Source organism: Pinus tabuliformis, chromosome 3_2, assembly GCF_031772625.1.
Source record: "Pinus tabuliformis cultivar Carrire ecotype Pingquan chromosome 3_2, CPIR1, whole genome shotgun sequence".
NCBI lineage: Eukaryota > Viridiplantae > Streptophyta > Pinopsida > Pinales > Pinaceae > Pinus > Pinus tabuliformis.
Genome location: NC_142302.1, coordinates 832,493,026 through 832,494,581, shown reverse-complemented (window position 1 = coordinate 832,494,581; position 1,556 = coordinate 832,493,026). Strand labels below are relative to the sequence as shown.

The following is a 1,556-nucleotide window of genomic DNA, read 5'->3' as shown; positions in this document are numbered from 1 at the left end:
GGATTCTTCCACTAGATTCCATACTTCAACTTTAATGAGCTCCCAGAATTCATGAAAGAAGTTGGCTGTAAATCCATCTGGCCCTGGAGCTTTGCCATCTTTGAGTTGGGCCATGGCTTCTTCTACTTCCTTCAGTGTAACAGGTTGGAGTAGCTGATTTTTGTGGTCCTCATTGATGATTTTAGGAATGTGCTGCGTGATGGCTCAGATTGCCTCATCCCGATTGACTTCAGGTTCCTTTAGAATGTCCTTGAAGTAGCCTGTAAATTCTTTTTCCATTTCTTCATGAACCTCTATTCTATCACCCTGTTGATTATTGACAAAGGTTATTTTGTTGTGCATGCGCCTTTGTATGGTAGTTTTGTGGAAGAACTTTGTGTTTTTCTCTCCTTCTTTCAGCCAGCTTATTCGGGATTTTTGTTTCCATAAAATTTCCTCTTGTTGTTGGCGCTCTTCTATCTGACTCCAAAGGCTCTGCTCTTGTTGAATTTGTTCTTCTGTGCGTCCTGCCAGAATGAATTTTTGTTGAAGTTCTTTCATTTGCTGCTCCAGCTTTTGTCTGCTCTCCTGTATGTTGCCAAAATGAGTGCGATTCCATCTTTTTAGAACTTGTTTCAGATGTTTTAACTTTTCTTGAAACTGATACATCTTGGCTCCCGCTGGTGGTGAATATGATGTCCAGGCTTGAGTGACAACATCCTTTAATTTGCTGTTTGTTAGCCAAAAGGCTTCAAATCGAAAGGGTCGATTGCAGCCATGACCTGGTCTTGACCAATGAAGCAGAATTGGCCAGTGATCCGAGCCGCTTTGAGGAATGATTGAGGTGCTGAAGTCTCCTCCGAGGTGGATCGCATTGTCAGAAATTAAAAATCGATCCAGCCTTGAGGCAATTTGGTGGGCTCCTTTGCGCTTGTTGGACCAAGTAAAAATACCATTGGAGGTAGGAATGTCCATGAGCTGATTGTTCTGTATGAATTGCTTGAAGCCATTGCTGTCGCTGTCGAGCCGGACTCTGCCCCCTTGTTTTTCCTCCATTGATTTTATGATATTGAAATCACCCCCTCCAATCCACAAGGGGAAGAGTCTATTTGCGTTAAGGAGGGAGATCGTATCCAGGAGGTCCAATTTTTGCTGAATCGACTGAGGGAAATATACATTGGTGAGGTGCCCATGAATGTTGGTGCCTATGAGATGGAAGGTGGCTTGAATAAGATGGAGAGTGGCATGGAAATTGTCCAACATAACAATCTGCGGGTTCCATAAAATGGCCAAACCGCCTGACGCCCCTGAAGCGTCTACTGATATTGACCTACTACCTGCCCATATTTTGTTGCCGAGCTTGTCTATCATTGTGCTACTGCTTTTTGTTTCTTGGAGAAAGACTACTGCTGGTTGTTCTTGCATAATCAAGTTTTTTATCATTCTGTGTTTAGAGGGACTGTTGAGTCCTCTTACATTCCAGGATATGAGCTTCATGGAGATTGCGTTGTGGGTTTGTAGAACTTTGTCAGCTTGGGAAATAGCCCCGAATCCATAAGTATTTCCCCAACTGTTAT

At 43.2% G+C, this 1,556-nt stretch overlaps 1 protein-coding gene across 1 annotated transcript; it reads right to left on the bottom strand.

The window, feature by feature from the left end:
- Positions 1–204: 204 nt before the first annotated feature.
- LOC149183250 (uncharacterized) lies at positions 205–1,350 on the bottom strand. The gene has a single exon (XM_089414888.1). The coding sequence runs from the start codon at positions 1,348–1,350 to the stop codon at positions 205–207; it is 1,146 nt and encodes a 381-aa protein (XP_089271014.1).
- Positions 1,351–1,556: the final 206 nt, after the last annotated feature.

What these genes read in the sequence shown, in the direction of transcription:
- LOC149183250 (XM_089414888.1), bottom strand. Translation starts at nt 1,350, where the DNA reads ATGATAGACAAGCTCGGCAACAAAATATGGGCAGGTAGTAGGTCAATA.